The sequence below is a fragment of the Bos javanicus genome, chromosome 13 (genome assembly GCF_032452875.1).
Source record: "Bos javanicus breed banteng chromosome 13, ARS-OSU_banteng_1.0, whole genome shotgun sequence".
Classification (NCBI taxonomy): Eukaryota; Metazoa; Chordata; class Mammalia; order Artiodactyla; family Bovidae; genus Bos; species Bos javanicus.
In genome coordinates this window covers 61,534,018-61,553,577 of record NC_083880.1, presented here as the reverse complement: position 1 = coordinate 61,553,577, position 19,560 = coordinate 61,534,018, and the positions used below count along the sequence as shown (strand labels likewise).

The window sequence follows — 19,560 nt, the reverse complement described above, 5'->3', positions numbered from 1 at the left end:
CTCTACCCCAAGCATTTTAAGGTTTGAGAACCACTGGATTAGAGGGTGGAAACACTGGAGGTAAGCAGATCATTTAAGGGCAATACCTTCTAGAATGTAAGCTCCATGAGGGGAGCGATCATGACTGTTTTATATCTTTCTTATTCACTGTGTCTAGAAGAGTGCCTGGAACATAGTAGGTACACAATAAACATTTATTTTAGTGGCATCAGGAACTTCGGTCTAGGTCCTGACTTTGTCCATGGACTCATCCTGTTGCCTCTAGCAAGTCTGTCCCCAGTCTCTTTTTCCCCTTATCTGTAAAATGGGGAGTTTGGTCCCACCCACCATTCTGGATGTATGGATGTGAGAGTTGGACTATAAAGAAAGCTGAGTGCCAAAGAATTGATGCTTTTGAACTGCAGTGTTGGAGAAGACTCTTGAGAGTCCCTTGGACTGCAAGGAGATCCAACCAGTCCATCCTAAAGGAAATCAGTCCTGAATATTCATTGGAAGGACTGATGCTGAAGCTGAAACCGCAATACTTTGGCCACCTGATGCAAAGAACCGACTCATTTGAAAAGACCCTGATGTTGGGAAAGATTGAAGGTAGGAGGAGAAGGGGATGACAGAGGATGAGATGGTTGGGTGTCATCACCAACTCAATGGACATGAGTTTGAGTAAACTCCGGGAGTTGGCGATGGACAGGGAGGCCTGGTGTCCTGCAGTCCATGGGGTCACAAAGAGTTAGACTCGACTGAGCAACTGAACTGAACTGAACCATTCTGGTTGAGTGATTGAGGCTTTGTCAAATCAACAGGGAGCTTTGTGGACTGCCACCAAGTGCCTCTGTCTCTTAATAGCCCCAAAAGCCACAGGGGATGTGGCAGAGGGTATCTTTCCTCCCCGCACCCTCCTTCCTCATCTCCTTTCTCTGGCCCAGAATAGCCAAAACAATAGGACACAAACAGCACGTACTGAAATGACTTTTAATATCTCATGTCGCAGCAAAATTAAAAATATACAAAAAGTTTGTGGTGTACAAAAGAGTCTCAGTACAGAAGTCCCAGCTTGGGGTCCCCTCCCCCTCCTGGGGGAAGGGCAGAAGGGTGAGTGGGGTCCAGGACTGAGGATGGCACAGATGTAGTAAATATCAGGAGGTGGGACTGGAATGGGAAGCACAAGTGGGTAAGGGTTGGGGGCCGATTAGGAGGGGCAGAAAGAACTTGGAGGGGAGAATCGCCCGGAATTGTGCTGAAGGAGGGAACTCAGCCCCTCAGGCATGGCTAGTGGTTCCTGGAGTTGGCAAAGAAATGGGAGGGGAGGCATCAGGGCTGGGGTGTTCGGATGGGACCTCAAAGAACCTGGGTTCTGGTCCTACCCTGCTATAAACTCACTGACCTTTCCTCTGGCCGTGTCTTCCGGGCCTTCTCCTTTGGTAAAACAGATGCTGGATGAACAAGCCACTAATTCCTAACTTGGGGTCCCAGAGGCAGAAATGAGGGCCCACAAATGCTCTTGAGTATTGTATATTAAACATGCCAACAGAAGGCAGCTATTCCTCCCACCTTTAAGCCCTAAAAGCTAACTCAAGGCTGTGGAAGCATTTATCTGCATTCAGAAGCTCAGCTTGAGTTCATTTAATGTGGGAAAATTATTCTTCAAGAAGTGAGGCTCGTTTGGGGGGGGTGGGGTGGATCTCTCGAACTGTAGGATCCTAAGGGGTGAAAATAATAAAGAGGGCTCTGGGAATCATTCGAGTCCCTTCCAGCTAGTTTATGACTGGTTTAAAAAAAAACAGTGGATTTGGGGGGCTGTTCAGATAGGGTCCCTCCAAGTTTGATTATTTAGCCCAGTGGAGACAGGTCTGTTTTGGATTCTGGGATTGGGGGAAAAGGGAGATGGAAGAACATCCTTTTTCTACCTGGTGCCATTCTCACTCACTTTGTCTCAAGCTACCCACCACTCTGGAATTATTGCAGGTGCTCCAGGGCCCCCATATCTTCAGCCTGGCCTGGGGGTGCCCTTACAATGATTGTGCATAGAATAAAGGCCAGGATTGCTGGGAAGAAGGCAGCCCGCTTCTTGCTGGGAGAAGGGAAGGGTAAAGGAGGCAGGGCACAGCAGGACTCTGCCCCTCTCCTCTGCGCTCCCTGTTGTGGGGGAGCGGGGTGGGGGGGGGGGGGGGGAAGGTTTCTACTTCCAGGAACCAGGCCATCCCTAGATCAGGACTTCCTTTCCCACTTCCACAACTTCCTGTCTTCCTCCCCACCTCTACCTGTAGCAACTAAGAACTGGGAATGTCCTAGCCCCTCCCCAACCAGAAGGGCACATCAGCCCAGCCCCAGGGTCTCAGAAGCCCCTCTGGCTGGGAAGTGGCATCACCAGCCCCATCTCCACTGCTGCCCATGTGGCTTGGCACTCATTGTAATCTTTCATTGACACATCACGAAGCACAGAAGTACAGAAACGGATAGCTCCTCCGCCTGCAGGCCTTACCTGGGAGGGGGCCATCCTCAGGGTGCCTGTCAAAGAGTGGCATGGCCCAGCCCAGGATGGGGGCAGTTGGCTCCTGGCCTTCAGTCCTCTCTGCCTATACCCGAACTCTCTCTCAACCCAGAGCACTTTCTTCCTAACTGGGGGCCCCAAACTGGAGAAGATCCTGGGTTTTACACTGCCCCTCTCAGGCTGTGGAGGGGCCTGTAGCCCTTATTGGTGGATAGTTCCCAAACCAGGGACCTCACAGATGCCCAGACTTCCCTGGCCTTTTCAGCTGAGAGGGCACAGGGCCTGCTCTCACGTGGCTAAGCCATGGGGGTTTAGAGTTGGACTAGAAAAGTCTCAAAGGAGTTTCCAGACTCTTCAGGGCTTCCCAGAACCATATCAACATTTTGAACCAGGTTTCAAACTGCTGGCCCATGGGTCATATAAAAGTGTTTCTATTGGCCAGGACTGGATTTTTCAAAATTCTGAATTTTAGTTGCTATAGGCAGGGCCTACACTCTTTGGTTTCCCAGAGTCCTAGGCATGCTTTACTGTCCATCGCCTCTACATCTCTTCTTTTCATTAATGGGAGGGATTTGAATTTGCATCCCATGCACTCCTGCCCCAGAAATCTTCTCCCCACTGCCTGAGGTTTCTATGAATTCTCAGTCCAGGTGATCTCCAAGGGAAGGGACTTGTGGGACTTTAGCCCTTAGGAGGGCACTGGGGCTGCCAGGCAAGACCTTCCCTGGACACTCCTAGTCCTGCTGGCCCTGATCCTGAGACCTGGACCAGGGCTTGCTCTCCCTGCCCTCTGCTTTCATTAACTCTCATGGGTGACATGTCTCTGCAGGACACAGGTATAGCAGGGAGCTAGCTGGAGGTAAAGGAGATTTGGGGGAGACAGGAGGATGAGACAGATGAAAGGAGAAGACCAAGAAAGACTTCCTTGTTGGGGAGCCCCCTGCAGTGGAGGGATGGAGGTCTCTGTGCTGTCCAACCCGGGTGATAGTCACAAGGCACATGGTACATCAGTGCGTGGGGGTGTGATGAGGGGGTGTGCTGCCTGGAGAGGTTTGGGGAGCACAGTCAGCAGCCTGGGGCATCAGTTCCAAACACCTGGGAGCTAGAAGTCTGCCCTGGGAAGGGGGACATGGTCTCCTAGGGGTTGAGATACTGAGGGCAAGGCAGGGCCCAGCATATTCGATACCTAGAGCATCCTGTTCTCTTCTATCCCTGACAAAATTAAGATAGACCCAACTTGGTTGGATAGCATCACCGACTCAATGGACATGAATTTTAGCAAACTCTGGGAGACAGTGAAGGACAGGGAAGCCTGGGGTGCTGTGGTCCATGGGGTCGCAAAGAGTCGGACATGATGTGGCAACTGAACAACAACTACCTCTCGTCCCCAGGAAAAAACTAACTCTACCATGGACTTCCTGTGTGGTCTTGGGCAAGTCCCTGGTGCTCTCCGGGCTTCCGTTTCCTTTCTAGTAGATGTGGAGGATAGGTGGCTTAGGGGACCCTAAAGTCCCCTCTGGGCTGTGGTTCTCACTGCAAGCACCCTCTAGAGCTTCTGGGAAGGACTGAGTCAGGCTAGGGTGGAGGACAGGGAATGGGGAGCGGGAGGCAAGGACCCAGGGTGTCCACTTCTGGCAAGGAAGAGAGACTGGCTGAGGTAGACTGTGTCACATAAAGGAAAATAAAACAGCTCGAATGGGATGCTTCGCCTTCTGCACCTACTCCTCCAACCCAATGAAACCAGCAGACCAGCAGGGACGAGATGAAGTAGGTGACAGGTCAGCAGAGAGGGACCCCAGGACTGGGAGGGATGGGGTGCTGAGCTCCTAGGTATGGAGGGAGGGGGGAGTCCAAAAGAGGCCTTTCCGAGGATGAGAAGCAAAAGGTGCCTGCAGCCCCCTCCTTTGGGCCCTTTGACTATGACGGCTTCTGATGCTCAGACAGAAGACAAAGACACTTGCAAGCAAATGCCTTTAAGGGAAGATTTTGTAGGACTGAGATGATGTGGGGGTAGGGATGGAGTAAGATCCAAAACTGAGAGCCTGCAGCCATGAGTTAGCACTGCCTGCTTGTCTCGACTCTGGTTCTCTGGGCAGCTCCTGGAGCTGTCAGCTCCCGGAGCCGTCAGCTCCCAGGGAGGGTCGTTTAAACTCTTCTTTCTAGAATGCTGGGGAATGGGGCAGCCAGATGGACCATTCCAGAACATCGGGGAGTAAGGTAACTTGCCAAGGCTCACCCTCATGTCTCCTCTCTGAGGGGACATGTTTCTTCCTCTGTAAGATGGATCGATAACACCTCTGTCGTCAGGATGTTGCCAGCAGGGAGGAGTCAAAGTGAAACAGTCCAGGGTGAAAACTCCTGGCGCAGACAACCCAGGAGAAGCAATCAATCAGATCTGGGTCCACACCCTCAATGTGGGTGGTTCAGAGGTTAAAAAGCGTCTGGGTTCGATCCCTGGGTCGGGAAGATCCCCTGGAGAAGGAAATGGCAACCCACTCCAGTATTCTTGCCTGGAGAATCCCATGGACGGAGGAGCCTGGTGGGCTACAGTCCACGGGGTCGCGAAGAGTCGGACACGACTGAGCAACTTCACTTTCACAAAGGGCCATGGAATTTGATCTCTGAAAACAGTTGGACAGAGGACAAGGAGGATGACGGAACCCACCAGAAAGAGTCTGAGTCAAACTTGGGCTTCCCCCAACTCCCATCACCTTGAGGCCTGGCCCCTGAGGCATCTTAGGGATCAAGGAAGTAGAAGGAAGAGAGAAGGGAAAGCACTCTTTGTATGTAGATGGGAAGGAGGTATACACCATCCTGGGCTGAAGGGGGGCTACGGGGGGGTGGAGCTGAGGTGATGTGTCACGGGGGTGCCGTGTGCTTGTGTGTGTGTGTATACGTGTGTGCAGTCCTGTCTTCTCTGCCTTTGGAGCTACCCTGCACACCCTGAGTGTGGCCCTCTTCCAGTACCTTCAGCAATTTCACCGTCACCCGTCACTATCTGATGGGCCAGCCAGGAATCTCGGACCTTGTGAGACTGGCTGCCACTCTGGGCCTCACTTCCCATCTTTAACCCACGGGAGGCTGAACAATGAAGGGCTAATTTGCCCCTCTAATTTGCATAGTCTAGGATTCTTACATCCACCTCATCCCAGCCTAGGTCTGCATGTGTCCTTAGTATTGCCTGTCGAGCCCTTGCAGTGAACGTGCCTTAGTAGGCATGAGGGAGGAGGTTTTGAGGGGAGGGGTTCCAAGCTTCACCTAGAGGCCCTGGGCCCTCACCCCACAAAACTGCCTTCATCTCGGCTCCCATACCCCATCCCCCCACACTATCCAGGACTGGCTGTCCCAGGTGGAGAGAAAGGACGCTGGGTTAGTGGTCATAAGGATGCCCTGGGGTGTTTGGGCCATGGGAATGAACCATAGGTCCTGGAGGGTTGTCAGATCTGAGGCAAAACAAGTCAGTTTTACAGCTGCCGCTCCAGGGAGCGTCCTCTGCAAGGTGGCTAAAAGCCAAGATTCATGTCATGTCCTCATAGCTAATTTTTCCCAGCTGGAAACCAGCTGGCAAATTGAAATGTCTCAGAGGTTCTGAGGACAGTTTCTTCTTGGGAAGATGGCTATGGACCAAGGTTCATAGGGGCATAGAACTCATATAAACCCTAAAATTCTAGAACTGGGGTACCCATTCCTAGAATATTCTACTCACACAGGGGTCTGGAGCCCCCATTCCCCTAGAGTCCCTGCCACAGAGCAGGGGAAGGGTTCCAGTGCCTGCACCCTTTATAACACAATACAGGTCCGAGTGACTCCCTAGGATATTTTATCAGCTACGTGTCCTAGAACTTAGTCTAGAACTAAGAATGTCTCTCTAGAAGTTCCTCTGCTGAACGTGCCAGCACCTCATCTACAATCAAACCTGAACAGAGTATCTTCCCAGGCAGTTTATCTGTTGTGTTCAAAACCTTTATCTAGACGAAATGTTCCAGAGGCTCACCTAGAATAAAGAATGGCTCCTTGAAACATTTCACCTGAGGTATCTGGAATCTCATCCGTAACAGCGCCCACAACAAAGGGGGTCTGCTGAGGAACATTCTCCACACTCCGGGTCAGGTTCCTCTCCCCCACATCCGCCACCCCTTCAGGCTTCTGCCGGTCTGGACCCCTCAGATGCCTCAGGGTTCTTCTTCCTGTTCACCTCCAGCACTGTCAGCCCAGCCCACCCCAACTTCCCAACCCACCCAACTCCCTCCTTTAATTCCCCTCTTGCCCAGGCTCCAGGCTTCGACCCCCCAGGGCTGTACCAACCTTGTTCACCAGACGCTCCCACCTCACCCCACATCTTCAATGGCCTCTTCCATCCTTCTCAGAGGCAGCCCACCCCCACACCCCGTGAAGAGCATAGGGCCTAGGTCATGAACTCCCTCCTCTGCCAGGGCTGCCAGCTGGGCAACTCCAGACAGGGAGAGGGTGTGGGGCCCCTGGCACCAGCCGTGATACAGAGGCCTCCATGAACGTGGGGCAGCTCAAGAGGAGCGTAGCACCAGTTGGTTCCCTGGGCCCTGGTTCCAAAGAGTTTAGGAAATGGGCCGCAGGGTTGAAAACAGGGCCGAGGACTGGGGCTCCACAAGGCTGTCCCTTCCCAAGAAAGAACCCCATGATGGGGGCCGCTCTACCCTTGGATCAACAGATCCACTGGCCCTCAGCCTGATGGCCCTGCAATTCTGGGCTCAACACTGTGGTCGATGTGGGGTCAGCCAAAGTTCATCCCTTTTCACGGGGAAACTCTGGCCTACACTGTGGTCTCATACTCCAGCAGCTCCTGGGAGATCCCGACGCTTCGGTACTGCAGGCGGGGAGTTGTAGGTGAGGAGTACTCCAGCGCCAGGATGGTCTTCCGGAGCCGGCGGTCAATAAAATGAGCATCCCAGGCGGGGTACTTCTTCCGAGGCAGGTCAATCCGAATGACAGGCCCCTCTGTCCGCAAGGTGCGGGCCACAGGTGTGGGAGGCAAGCCAGGCCGCACCTGGAAGACAGGTGGCGTGGGGGTCCCCGCACGCTCGCCTCCCACGGAGGCCCCATCCCGCTCAGGGCCTGTAGTCCTGGGCAGGGACCTTGGGGGACTTGTGACAGCATCGGCTGGTGGGCCACAGGGCCCTGGGGCCTTACGGAAGATGCAGCCGGGGGCCTGGGGACTCAGCATGGGCCCGTTGGGGTGCAGGAGACAATAGTAGACACACATGAAGAATACGCCCAGCGCGAAGCTGGAGGCCACCACACAGACCAGAATGAGCGAGTGGAAGTCAGTGGAGAAGTTGCGGCTGGAGTACCAGAAGCCGGTGAGCGCGGCGTTCTCCAGCAGAACGATGCAGTAGTAGAGGGTCACGCGGTGGCGGCTGCGGCCCTCCTTGACGTTGAACCAGCAGAAGATGTAGATGATGCCCACTACCATGTTGTAGATGATCTCTTCCCACTTGGACATGCAGAAGTCCGTCTCACCCTGGATGACCCAGAAGGTCATGACACACCAGTGGGCCACGATGAAAATGCCAAAGTAGAGCTTGTAGACACTGGCGAAAAGCGCGAAGGCCAGACTGCGGGCCGCGATGGCAAACAGGTGCCACAGCACCTGGGCCACGGCGCCCTTGTAGGACAGTGGCCGCTTGTCGTCCCGTGAGTCCCGCAGCACCTTCTGGTAGGAGGCCAGCGTCCAGGCCAGGGACACGAGTGAGGCGGAGATGGAGAGGGCTGTGGAGAGAGGGTGGGGGTGGGGGGGGCTGGGTTAGGGATGGGTCTGGGTTGGGGTCTGGGGAAAGGGGGAGGGGTCTGGGTCAGGAGCAGGGTTCTAAGGAGGTGTTGGGGGCAGGGTCTCTAAATCAAGAGGGGTGTGGGGAGGGTCTGGGTAGGTGGTCTTCCAGAACATGGATGTAGGGCTGAGAGTGGTGGGGTTAGGAGCTTCCACAGGGGTGGGGACATCAAGGGAGAGGGGAGGTGGGTGATTTTGATCTCTATAAGGGTCAAGTGCGGGTCTCTAGTAGGGGGCTGTTAGGGTGCAGGGGTCTTGGTGGGGGGTGGGAAAATAGGGTCCAGGACTCTGGGAGTGAGAAGGAGGTGAAGAGGCAGGGTCATGATTAGGGAATGGAGAGCCAGAGGGGACTGTTAGAAGCTATAGGCCACCAGGATGAGGCTGGGGCATGGAAAGGAATATCCAAGCTGAGCACAGCTGAGGGCATGGGAAGAAAATGCCAGGTGGGAAGTTTCGATGGGGGCCCGGGACCCTGGGCAAGGGATGTCCGGGGCACCTGAGAGATGGTGATAGAGTCTTTTGAAACACTGGGGTGTGTCAGACAAAGTCTGGGTGGGAGGAGAGAGGGGAGCCCCAGGGAGACAGGGAATATGGTTTTTTCCTCTGACACAGGTGACGCAGTGGTAAAGAATCCACCTGCCAATGCAGGAGACTTGGGAGATACCAGTTCAATCCCTGGGTTGGGAAGATCCCCTGCAGAAGGAAATGGCAACCCCTTCTGGTATTCTCGCCTGGAAAATTCCACATACAGAGGAGCCTGACGGGCTACAGTCCATGAGGTCTCAAAGGGTCAGACACAACTGAGTGACTGAGCACAGCAAGGTGGCTGTGTGGGGTGACTACCTGGGGACCAGGACAAAACCTGGGAGGAGTCTCCAAGGGGGCTGAAGAGCAGCCAGGAGTGATGGAAAGGCTCTCTGGAAACGGGTGATGACTGAGAGGGTCTGAAGCAGAGCAGTTCCCAGGAGATGCAGGCTGGGATGGGGACAGTCTAGGGAAAGAAACGGACAGGGAACTTCCCTGAGAGCCTGCAGTGTGGTGATGGGGTCAGGGGCCTCTCTCGACTTGGCAGAAGTGGGGGTCTCGTCTGCCCTGGCAATGGGGAAGGGAAGGCGGGAGGGGGCCTGAGAGGAGGCAAGGAGGTGAGGTGGGCGGGGCATAGGTGTCTCCTAACATTGAGAGTAAGTGGGCCATTGCGGGGGACGTGGGGGGTCTCCAGAGGCCTGGAAGATGGGGAGAGAAAGGGCGGGGCCTCTAAAACCCGGACAGTGAGTGGGCCAAGGGTGCGGGAGTGGACAGGGCCTCCCCAAGGGGCCTTAAGCCCGGGCAGCGGACCAGTGGCGCTGTCCTCTGAATCCTGGAGACAGGTGAGCCCCCGGGGGCGGGGCTCCGGGGGCGCGCAGGCGCGGGGCGGGGCTCACCGGGCAGCAGTTTGGGCGCGCCGCCTTCGTGCACCACCAGGCTGAGCTGCAGCACGAGCTGCGGCGCGCTGCGCAGGAAGGTCTCCAGCAGGCGCAGCATGCTCACGTCTGCGCTCTCGAACAGCATCCGCCAGTAGAAGTGGCGCCGCAGCCGCTCCCCGCGCCAGCGGCTCTGCAGCCCCAGGTACATAGCGCGCAGGTACCTGCGGGAGGACGCGGTGCTCAGGGCCTCGGGCTCGCGTGCGCTCGGCCCCCTCGCCCTCTCCCAACCAGCCCTTCGCCCCCGCCAGCAAGTGCAAAGGGCCGGGGCGTAGTGTAGCCCTGGGCACTTCACTGCTCTCAGCTTGTTTCCTAGGCTGTGAAACGGACATAGCAAAAGGATCGCCTCTCAGAGCTGTTCCCAATGGGTTCACTAGCTTGAAGCACTGGCACACAGCAAGCCTTTCATACAGCATTATCAACATCACATTATTGCTGTGACGAGTTAGGTCCTGCTTTCTTTGCAGGATTCCTGACACTGTACCCTGAGCTTACACTAGCTGTATTATTGTCCCCATTTTATAGATGAGGAAACTGAGGTCTTGAGAGTTATGTCCCTTGTCCAAGGTCACACAACTAGGAAGTAGTGGAACCAGGATTCAAATCTGACCATTAGACAACACTGCCTCTCACTGTAGACCCTAAAGAGTTGCCTACATACAGGTTCAGGCGGCGTTCGGGTACCAGCCTTCAGTTCTGTTGCCAGCTTCCTGGCCTTTCCCCCAACCCCACCTCTGAGTGCCCAGTTCTCCCCATAGGGAAGCTGCTCAGAGATCCCCTGGCATTTGAAACTTGGCTGCTTCCTCTGGTGCCAACTGCTCACAACAAACTTGACAGCTCCACCTGCTTTGCACTCATCACAGATGCTCACAATGCTCACGTTCATCTTCGTGGAACACCTCGCCTTGCCCTTCAATCCCCACCCTAGCCCTAAACCTGGACAGGTCTTGCTTTTCATCCAAGGCTAAGCTATTAGACATGACTTCTTTCAGGCAGCCTCTGCTGACCACCCCCATCTGAGATGAGGGGTTTTCTCTAGCATCCCTCCAAGCATTGCACTTGTCACAAGAGTTGTAACTGCCTAGTTATGCATCCATCTCCCCCAGACTGAACTCCATAAGGATGACTGGTTGGCTTGCTAACTGCTACACCCTCAGTTCTTTGCACATGGTAGGTGCCAATCCATGTTGGCTGCAGGATTGCAAACTTGTTTAACTGAATGGAACTCTGGTGACCCTGTAGAAGGTATGGAAGGGAGCCTGAAGACTTGACTTCAATTCCTGACTTTTCTAATTTGCTGGGTGATTTTGAAGAAGACGTTTCTCTGAATCCTAGCTGATCCCATCTAAAGTGGCTGTGAGGACTAAATGGATGAGAGACTTTGCAGCTATAAAGTACAATCCCCTTTAGGGTCACAAAGGACCTGTCCACACAGATCCCGGCCCTGGTTCCTTGCCCAGCAGATTCACTCCTGGCAAACTCAACTCCCAAATTCTGAAGCACAGGACAGGTGTGCCCTCTGCTGAAACCAGAGAGGGCTCCCCTAGGAGTCATATTCCCCCAGATCAGGGGAGAAAATCCCACCAGATTCAATGGCCATATCACCTGAATCTAGAATCAGGGAACCAGGGATCTGGGGGTCTATTCCCACATGTGAAGTGCTGGCATTTCCAGGATGTTCTGTAGTCAACTATGTGTCACCAGCCCAAGGGAGGAAGCACAGTGCTCCCTGGAATTTGTGCTCAGCTAAAACCCAGAGTTTCCCCAAATGAGTGTCCTGGTCTGAGCAATGGTGTGGCCCTCTCTGGGGCTCAGCATTGCCATCTGCCGACAAGAGGGATGGCGTTGATGACACTGAAGATCCTTTCAGAGCTAATGTTCTGGGACCCAAAGTGTCCCCCCCAAAACATGGCCAGAAACACCCATATAGGGCTCTCCTTCCCATCCCTGGGTCTTCCCAGGACCAATGGGTGGGGTAGACGCACCCTCAGTGTGACACACTAGGGGATGGCAGTAAGGATAGGGAAGAGGGCTGTTCCCTCAGAAGCTGACTCAAGAAATGCAAAGGCCCTGCAGTCTAACTCTCCCGTCCAGTACTGGAATCCCTCTGGCAGTTCCCAGCCTGTGCATTTACCCCTCTGCTCACACACTTCTCAGAACAGGGATACTCTACCTCCTGAGGCAGAGCCTTCGGTTCTGAGCCGCTCAAGAGCCAAATTGAGTTTCTTCTGATTGAGTAGAAATTTGCCTCCCTCTGATTACTATTCTTTGGACCTCTGCCTACCACCACCCACCCCCCGCAAGGATCTCTGCAACTAGAATATTCACTTACATAGCAAGGGTATCTTGACCTCTTGCTGTGTGCTAGGCCCTGTGCCCTTAAGTATCTCATAGTCACATGAGAGAGAGAGATAAGCTAAGAGCTGAAATAGATGCTCTAAGATGCTGTGGAACTCAGAGAGGAGATGGATAACTTTAGGTGGGGAAGGGGGTCAGGAAAGATGTCCTGGAGGAAGAAACATTTGATCTGTTTTAAAGCAAGCAGGAAGGTATACAGGAAGCACAGAAGGGCATTCCATGTGGAAGATCCAACTGAAGTGAAGGTACAGAGGCACAAGAGAACGTGGCTTTTTAGGGGAATGGCCAGTGTTTTGCCAGGCCTGGAAGTAAGGGTTTTCCTGGGCTTTTGAAAGACTAGAATTGTGAAGGGCATCGAATTTTTGGAATGAAGGGTTCATACTTCATTCTAAATCTGAATTTGGTCCCAGAATCAGGGGTGATATGATCAGCTCGGTGGCTTAGAAAGCTCACTCTGGAAGGTTGGCTTGGAGGACGGCCAGGTGAGCCTGGGGTTTGGTCCAGGCATGAGATGACAGGCCTGAGTTAAAGCAGGGCACAGAGGAAGGGGCTGAGCACAGAGCTGGAGATGCCAGAAGTGGGGGCAACTAAGAGAGAGACCAAGATGACCCCCAGAGCTTCTGAGGCCCCCCAATGCACACCAGGTGTCCCAGCCCCTGTCTCCCTGCTCCCCATTCCCTCTCCCATTGGCTCTGGCTTTGGACAGGAAGGAGAGACCAGCTGGTCCAATGTGAAGGGGCCTGGGGAGTTGGGGGAGGGCAACACCCTGGAAGTTTCCCTCAGGCTGGAAGACCATCTGTTTCCTGGCCTAGGTCAGCATGAGGGAGGCCCCGGCCCGGCCAGCATCCATCACCAACTGACAGGCTGCCTGCCCAATTCCCCGCCCACTCCTGCCCCCTCCCGTGCCAGCTCCCAACACCCATGCCCCAGCGAACCACAGACAAAGGGCTCACCCAGCCCAGGGCCACTGTGGGCTGGAGTAAGGAAGCAGGAGGGGAAGAGAAAGACTTCTGAGACCCAAGAACACTGGGTCAGCGGGGAGCATGGAAAGATCATGCTACAGTCTGGGGATAAAAGGGTCTCCGTTTAGCCTCATTCTGCCCCTTTTGGCAACAGGACCAAAAACTGTGGCTGTCCCTTCCAGTCTGCCTAAACACTCATTGCCAAAAGCCTGCAAGGTTTTCATGGGCCTGGGAAAACGTCTGAAGCCTGGGGGGAAAATTGGCTCTAAAACACAGGGAAAAACTGTAGAATCAAAATTAATAAATGTTTAATTAAATGTCTGCAAAACAGAACATCATATCAGCCAGTCAACTGCAATTTGGCTTTCATCTGATTATATATAATTTACACTTGATGTTTGATATGGCTGCATTTTAATATGCTTGATAGATAGATGTAGGGCCCATAAAGGTCTTAAAACAGCCCAGCCCAGGACACGTAACCTAATTTCCCTGGGCCTCAGTTTTACCTTCTCTAGAAAGGGGCCAGCACTTGCCCTCCTGTCTCCATCATAGCCACTGGGGCGAGGATCAGGAGGCAAGGTGGATATGCTGGGTTTGGGGGTTTGCCCTGGCCCTGGGTGCTGTGTGGCCGTGGATATTCTCTCTCTCTAAGCCTCATTTCACACCCTGTTGTGAACATTTGTAAACTGTAGGGGGATGTGCACATAGAGAGGGGGAGCATATGCTAGGTGGGGGCCTCTGGCTCCTCCTGATCACCAAGCAGCCTCTCTTTTCATTGCAATGTGGTTGACGTACTAGCAGCCTCCCTTAAAACCTCCTCCAGGAAGCCCACCCAATTCCATTCTATGTGGAAGAAGTTCACCACTAATGGGACTGATGCCATCCACACAGGACATCCTGTCTCGGAGAAAGGAATCCAGCCTCGGGGCAGTGCCTCTGGTCTCCTGCAAAACATAGCCTCAGTCTGTCCATTTGCTGCCACCACCCTGGTCCAGGCCATCATTATCCTCTGCTTTCTCAGACCTATATTCATTCCTGCCCCCCACCCCTGCCTCCTGCCCCAACCCTGTTGCTGTAATCCATTATCCACATGGCAACCAATGGAATATTTTAAAAACTAATCATGTCAGATCATGTTATTCCCCATCTCAAACCCTTCCAAGGGCCTCCCTCCCACTTGGAGTAAAATCCAAGCATCTCCCCTTGGCTTGCAGGCCCTAAACCATCTGGTCCTGCCTGTTTCTCTTACCTCATCTCAAACCACTGTTTCATTTGTGCCCTGGAGGTTCCTGGAACCCAGCCCAATTTGTTCCTGACTTCCGACCTTTGCGCTTGCTGCCTGCTCTGCCTGGAGCCCCCTTTCCCCAGATCCTCCTATGACTCCCAGGTCACCTTCTCAGAGAGGCACCCCAGGCCACCCATCCCATGTCGCCCCTCCACTCTTGCTGAATCCCTCTCATCTCTCATGTCACTCTGTCATTTTCTTCTTAACATACCTTATGAAACAATCTTATTTATTAATTTACACTACTGTGGTTCACTGAGGGTTGGGACCTCATCCATCTTGGTCCCCACTATATCCTCAGCATCAGTACGTGTAGTAGGCACTCGATAAATATTCGTTGAATGAATACACGTGCATGAGTGTTTGCAAGCATCTCCATCCTGACCTTGGCAGCCCTGGGGCTTCTTTGCCTGAGTCTGTATAGAGCTGGAATATCTGTCCTTCCTCTTCCAGGAAGCCTTCCCTGATGTTCCTCGCTAACTCTGACATCCCCCCTTCCCCACAGCCTTAAACTGCCTGAGGCTGGTGTGCACCGAACCTAACAGACAGTTTCTACCACCCTCATTTTACCGGTGAGGAAACAGGTGCTCAGAAGTCTTATTTTAGATCTAATTTGCTGACTCCCAGTCTTGGGCTCAGAGAAGAAGACTGTCTGGGAGGAAATTGGAACAGTAAGTGTTTATAGTTAAAACTGGGGTTGGGAGCAAAACAAGCAAGCCTGGAGAAAAGAGAAATCTGCAGTGGAGGTGTGACATCCCTCCACTCAAGGATCCAAAAGGCTGTCCCCCGCCACGAGCAGGCAGCTGGGCAGGAGATGGACAGAGCTCATTCCCTTCTCCCTAGGCCCAGCATACCCCAGCACTGCGGGCTCCTCTCTAAGAGGCAGAAGGGAGAAGGATGAGGGATCCCACATCCCTGAGAAGCCCGGAAGCTTCTGGGCCCAGTGTCAGGGTCACCCTGTCTGTCTCCTGTGCTCCTGGGTTACCCCGAGTCTCTGGCACTAGTCAGGGTTGCTGGCATTGGCCTCAGTCTCCGTGCAGATGGTCAGCCTGGACCCATCTCTCTGTGGTCCTCAGTCCCACTTCTTTGTGGGTCATTGTCTCCGTCTCTGGCTCAGATCAGCCTGTTGTTGTGTCTGTCCTGTGAATGCAGGGTCAACCTATTTATGTGTCTGTTCTTCCATTACTGTCAATCAATCTACTTGTCTGTCAGTCAGTGTCACCCTGGGACCTTGGGTCAGTCCTTGGACTACAGGTCACCTAGTCTTTCAGATACCATGTCCATCTACAGTCAGCCTATCTGTCTTTCTGTCCCTTGGATGTCAGGATAGTCTGTCTGTCCCCTTGGATACCAGGTCTGCTCTTCTGTCTGTCTTTCTGGCTGTTTCGTGGCTACTGCCTGTTTGTCTGTCTGTCTTTCGGTCTCGCCATGGCTTGGTCCATCTGCTGGTCTGTTGCTCAGCTCGTGGCTCGCGTGACTGCCAGTTTTCCGGCCGCCCTCCCCTGCCTGCTCCCCCTCTCCCGACTCCAGGGCTCTCTCTGTCTGTCTGTGTCTCTCACATCCTCGGCGCCTCCATCTGTCGATCTCGGCGTTTCCGAGTGTGTGTTCTCGTCCCTCTCCACGCCCCCTCACAGCTCTGGGCCAAAAAACACAGCAGCTTCCAGCGGCTCCCCCGCTCCTGCTCCATCCAGGAACAGCCCTGCACCACAGCCAGCTCTCTGGTCTTCAGTGTGGGTCCGGCTTGCAGGCTCTGGAGGGCGACCAGGCAAGGCTGATGGGAAGGAACAGGAACGCTGGACCAACTGAGCTCACTGCCGCTCTGGCAGTCTGTATGGGGATAGTGTGCAGGCATTAATAACAATAATAGCTCACACTTATTGAGCACCAACTGTATGACAGGCTGTGCTTTGTATACATGGTGTCCATTCCTCACAGCAAATCTTTGGAGTGGACACTATTATTATCCTTATTTGATAGTATCCCTATTACTATCCTTATGAAGAAGCTGAGACCCAGAAAGGGATGGCGACTTGTATAAAGTCACCCAGCAAGTTTGCACCAGACCTAGGACTCAGACTTGGCTCTCCATGGGCCCCAGCTCCAGGGAAGGTGCTTCGGTTGCCTGGAGGGTATGCAGAGTGCTGTCCGGGAGGACCCATGTCGGACCGGGCTGGACCTAAAAGCTTTGTCTGGAATTACGTGGGTTTAGAGAAACCTGAGGGGGAAGAAACAATTTTGGTTGGAGAGTCAGGAGACCCAGACTCAAGGCTGGGTCTTTCTGGGAAAGTCCAGCCCCTCTGTGGGCTTTAGTCTTCCTATAAAATAGGTTCCAGAAACCTGATTCTTGCTTGCCCCAGGGAGTTTTCATTAGGCCCATCTCCCCACCAATCTAGTTCTGATAACATTAAGACCCCACCGCTGTGTCCTGAACCCAAGCATTTCTCTCCATTTCTGTTATTTCTCTGGTCCAAGCCACCCAACCCCAAGCAGCAGTAGCCTCTGTCCACCTTGATCTCCTTCCCTCCATCCTTGGCCTCTTAGACCAGATACTTCACACAGCAGCCTGAGGGGTTCTGCAAAACCCTCCATCAGGTCATGTCACTCCCTACTCCCCTGAGAATAAAATCCTCACCATAATCTTTGGGGCCCAGTGTGATCCAGCCCCTGCCCACCTCTAGGACCTCATCTCCCTCTACCCTCCCCATCTCCCCCATCACCAGCTACACTGGTCTTGCTTCTTCGTGAATACCCAAGCTCTTTCCAGCCTCAGGGCCTCTGCCTAAAAAGGGCTTTAACAACACCTGGCAAATTCTATTCTTTCCATCTCAGCTCAGTGTCCCCTCCTCAGAGAGTCCTTCCCAGATCTTCCCTGCCCCGCCTTCCAAAGCACTTCTGCCCCTCTGGCCACTTTCTGGTCAAGTTACCCTATTTTCTTAATAATATACATCACAACTGGAGATGATCTGATTTACTTGTTTACATATTTCTTGTCTGTCTCTCCATGAGTGTGGGCACCATGCTTGTCCTCTGCTATGCCACTAGTGCCTGGCACATTGTTAATTCAGTATATATTTGTTGAATTCTTGAATGGGTGAATAAGGAGTATGAATGTATTTTATAAGCCCCCAATTGAAGGCTGTCAAGTGCAGAGGGAAAGAGTCAACCTTGAGAGTCAGGGAACCCTGGGTTCAGATCCTGATGCCGTCATTTATTGTCTGTGTAGTTTTGGGCAAGTTGTGTCCCTCTCTGAACCCCTCCGCTCAATGCTCACCTTTTCTGGGTAGCTATGAAATCAGAAAATGTTGAGACTTCCGTGGTGGCACAGTGGCTAGGAGTCCACTTGCCAACGCAGGGGACATGGGTTCGATCCCTGGTCCGGGAAGATTCCATATGCCTTGGTGAAATTAAGCCCATGTGCCACAACTACTGAAGCCTGCGTGCCTAGAGCCTGTGCTCTGCAACAAGAGAAGTCACCACAATGAAAAGCCCGCACATCACAACCAAGGAGTAGCCCCTGCTTGCCGCAACTAGAGAAAGCCTGCACAAAGCAATGAAGACTCAGGGCAACCAAAAATAAATAAAAAACATTAAAAAAAAAGAAAGAAAGTGGTGATTTGTATAAAATGCCCAACCCAGTGTGGAGCACTCAACCAATAAGAAGTTTTAAGAAGCAGACACTCAGAGGCTCCAGCAAGAAGAGGAGGTCTTGTAGTTTCTGGTGGGACTGAAACCTATTCCTCGCTGACTTTCCCGGGCGCTGACTCAATCTATCCTCAGAAGACAGAGGGCCAGGGAATTTCCTTCAGGACAAGGTATTCTTTGGGGCGTTTGCCCTCCTCCAGAAAATAACAACCACTCACCGAAGACCTTCTGTAGGTACTTTGCTAACATCCTCAGTGCAGCTTATGACATTTTGTGGGCATGATCCCCATTTTCCAGATGAGGAAACTAAGTCTCAGAAAAGAGGAGGTTCACTGACATTTATTCACTCAGCATTTTTGAGTACCTACTGTATGCCAGGAGCTGTACTAAGCACTCTCAGGAGCGAGACAGACCTGGTCCAATGGGTGCTGTCTAGTGGGGAACCTGGACGTTAATGAAATCGTCATGTAAACCTGAAACAACAGACATTCTGCAGCTTCTACACGTGCTCCAGCCAGCTTTTGTGCTCCAGCACTGAGGAAGGCAGTGCTATTAGAGAAGGGCCCAGCTGGGGAAGAGCGTGGCAGTCAGGGAAGGCTTTCTGAAGGAGGTGGCTACTGAGCCATGATCTGAAGCAGGCACAGGAGTTAACCAGGTAAAGGGAAGAAAGGGGGTTTCTGGCAGAAGAACAACATGGGCAGAGGTCCTGAGTCGGGAGGGAGAAGTAAGTAGTCAGAATGGCCGCCGAAAAGGAGATGAGGAAGCAAGGGATGAGGGGTCCATGGTGAAGCATTTAGTCTTTATCTGAAGTCAAAGAGAGGTTTTAAACAAGAGGATGAAGATCACGTGAGATAGCACTTCTGCATTTTAGAGGGAGTACCTAGGCTGTAGGGAGCAGATTGGAGGGAGGCAAGGGTGGAGGTTGGGAGACCAGGTACCAGGTGAGAGGTGAGGATGGCCCAGACAGAAGGGATGAGCCTCAGAAATGTTTAGCAGGCACTTGGAGAAGTGATTTGCCCAGGGTCAATAGCCAGAAGCATCAGAATTGCACCTCAGGTTAGAGATGGACAACTCCCCCGTTTCACTGCCGGACACGGATCAAGCTGAGGACCTAGATGTGATCTGTATGTTCCCTGGGAAACACTGGGCCTCCAATTATATAGCTACCTCACCTGCACTGTGGCCAAGTGCGCTCTTGGGGGGAATGGCCTTGCGGCTCCCTCCCCATCTGTCCACCCGTCAATGCTGTGTGCTCCTGCAAGGATGCAAAATAGGACCTTCCTGGAGCTGGCAGCCAAATGAGTCATAAATGTCAGTAAAGGATGCGATCTTACACGTTTGGCTCCCATTTCGTATGGTGCTGCGAGCGAGGCTGTCTCCTTCCTCCTTAGCAGCCCCCTACAGAGACACAGCACTTTTTTTTTGCTGGGCTAAGGCCAAACATCTCCCTGCCACTAATTTTAGGCTCTGGCTGAAAAGCTGAGACCCTCTCTCAACCCACCCACTGAAGTCAGCTTCCAACCAGTGCTTCTCTCTTTGCCTTGCAGAGAAGCAGGTGG

General features: G+C 53.1%; 1 protein-coding gene across 1 annotated transcript in view; it reads right to left on the bottom strand.

Annotated features, from left to right (window-relative positions):
- Positions 1–53: 53 nt before the first annotated feature.
- XKR7 (XK related 7) overlaps positions 54–19,560 on the bottom strand; it is a 32,401-nt gene continuing 12,894 nt past the window's right edge. Inside the window, exons 2-3 of the mRNA XM_061437219.1 lie at positions 9,713–9,915; positions 54–8,233 (exon numbers count right to left, since the gene is read on the bottom strand). Coding sequence (XP_061293203.1) covers positions 7,278–8,233; positions 9,713–9,915 — 1,159 coding nt within the window. The 3' untranslated portion in view covers positions 54–7,277. The remainder of the gene's footprint in view (positions 8,234–9,712; positions 9,916–19,560) is intronic.